The 1,000-nt window shown below is 45.1% G+C and overlaps 1 protein-coding gene across 1 annotated transcript; it reads right to left on the bottom strand.

The window, feature by feature from the left end:
• Nucleotides 1-571: 571 nt before the first annotated feature.
• Nucleotides 572-896, bottom strand: LOC138955771 (uncharacterized; the record flags this gene model as incomplete). Its single annotated transcript, XM_070327308.1, has 1 exon — nt 572-896. A coding segment is annotated over exon 1 (325 nt), but the record flags the coding sequence as incomplete, so codon positions are not given.
• Between the last annotated feature and the right edge of the window lie 104 nt (nt 897-1,000).

A 1,000-nucleotide genomic window follows, 5' to 3' on the forward strand; every position in this document is an offset into this window, starting at 1 on the left:
GTGCTGTTGGTGCCTACTTGCCGAGTGGCTATCTGGGGTCATATTCTAAATGAAATATAGAAAGTTATATATCAAATGAAAGGAAAATGAATAAGCTTTTCATATTTGCAAAGAGAATTGTGCTATCTTTAAAGGTAAATTTTTTTTATGGGGGTGACAACATGATTTTTGTTGAAATTTGTACGCCCATTTTTTGGAACACGTGACAAACACAAAGAAGAAATTTTGTTTGTGTTCAGTTTATTTTAGATATGCTGCTAACTAGTCTGTTTGGGCATTCATTTTACATAACATAGCAAAGTTTTATAGAGTTTTGCTGATAAACAAAAAAGTTATTGTCACCTGAATACCCCCACCCAAATTTCTTCTTCTTCTTCTTCTTCTTCTTCTTGCGTTCGCCGTCACACCATCAGTTTAGTCTGCGAGACGAATGACGTCGTGGCTTCCAGGTCTTGTCTGCTCCCATAGAGTTTGGTGCGGAGAGGGACTGATGCTGGCCACACTTTGTCTCTGATCGGTTTGAGTTGGGGGCATGTCATTAAGACATGTTCTGGAGTCTGGTCTTCCAGACCACAGGGACAGGTTGGTGATGGGGTCAGCTTCAGCTTCCTGAACATGTGGGCGTTGAGGCGACAGTGACCAGTTCGTAGTCGCATGATCACTACTTGCTGCCATCGTTCTAGGAGATGATATGCGTCTCTCGTGGATTGTGGTCGCATTGCTGCCTTCACGAGGGTTTTCTTTTCAGCGAAGCTGACTGGGTTGTCTGGTTGTTCCTCCCTGGCTCCGAGTTTGGCGAGCTCATCAGCTGTTTCATTGCCTGGAATTCCGCAGTGTGCTGGAACCCATTGCAGGACTACTCGTCGAGTCTTGGCAAGCTCCTGGAGTTTCTCCATCAGACGAGGAAGTTTGTTTCCTGCAAGGGCTTCCAAGGCAGACAGTGCATCGGAGAGGAATACAACTTGGGGGCATTCGCTTTCCGAGTCATGAATCATGGAGG

Source organism: Littorina saxatilis, unplaced genomic scaffold (genome assembly GCF_037325665.1).
Source record: "Littorina saxatilis isolate snail1 unplaced genomic scaffold, US_GU_Lsax_2.0 scaffold_4205, whole genome shotgun sequence".
Taxonomy (NCBI): Eukaryota; Metazoa; Mollusca; class Gastropoda; order Littorinimorpha; family Littorinidae; genus Littorina; species Littorina saxatilis.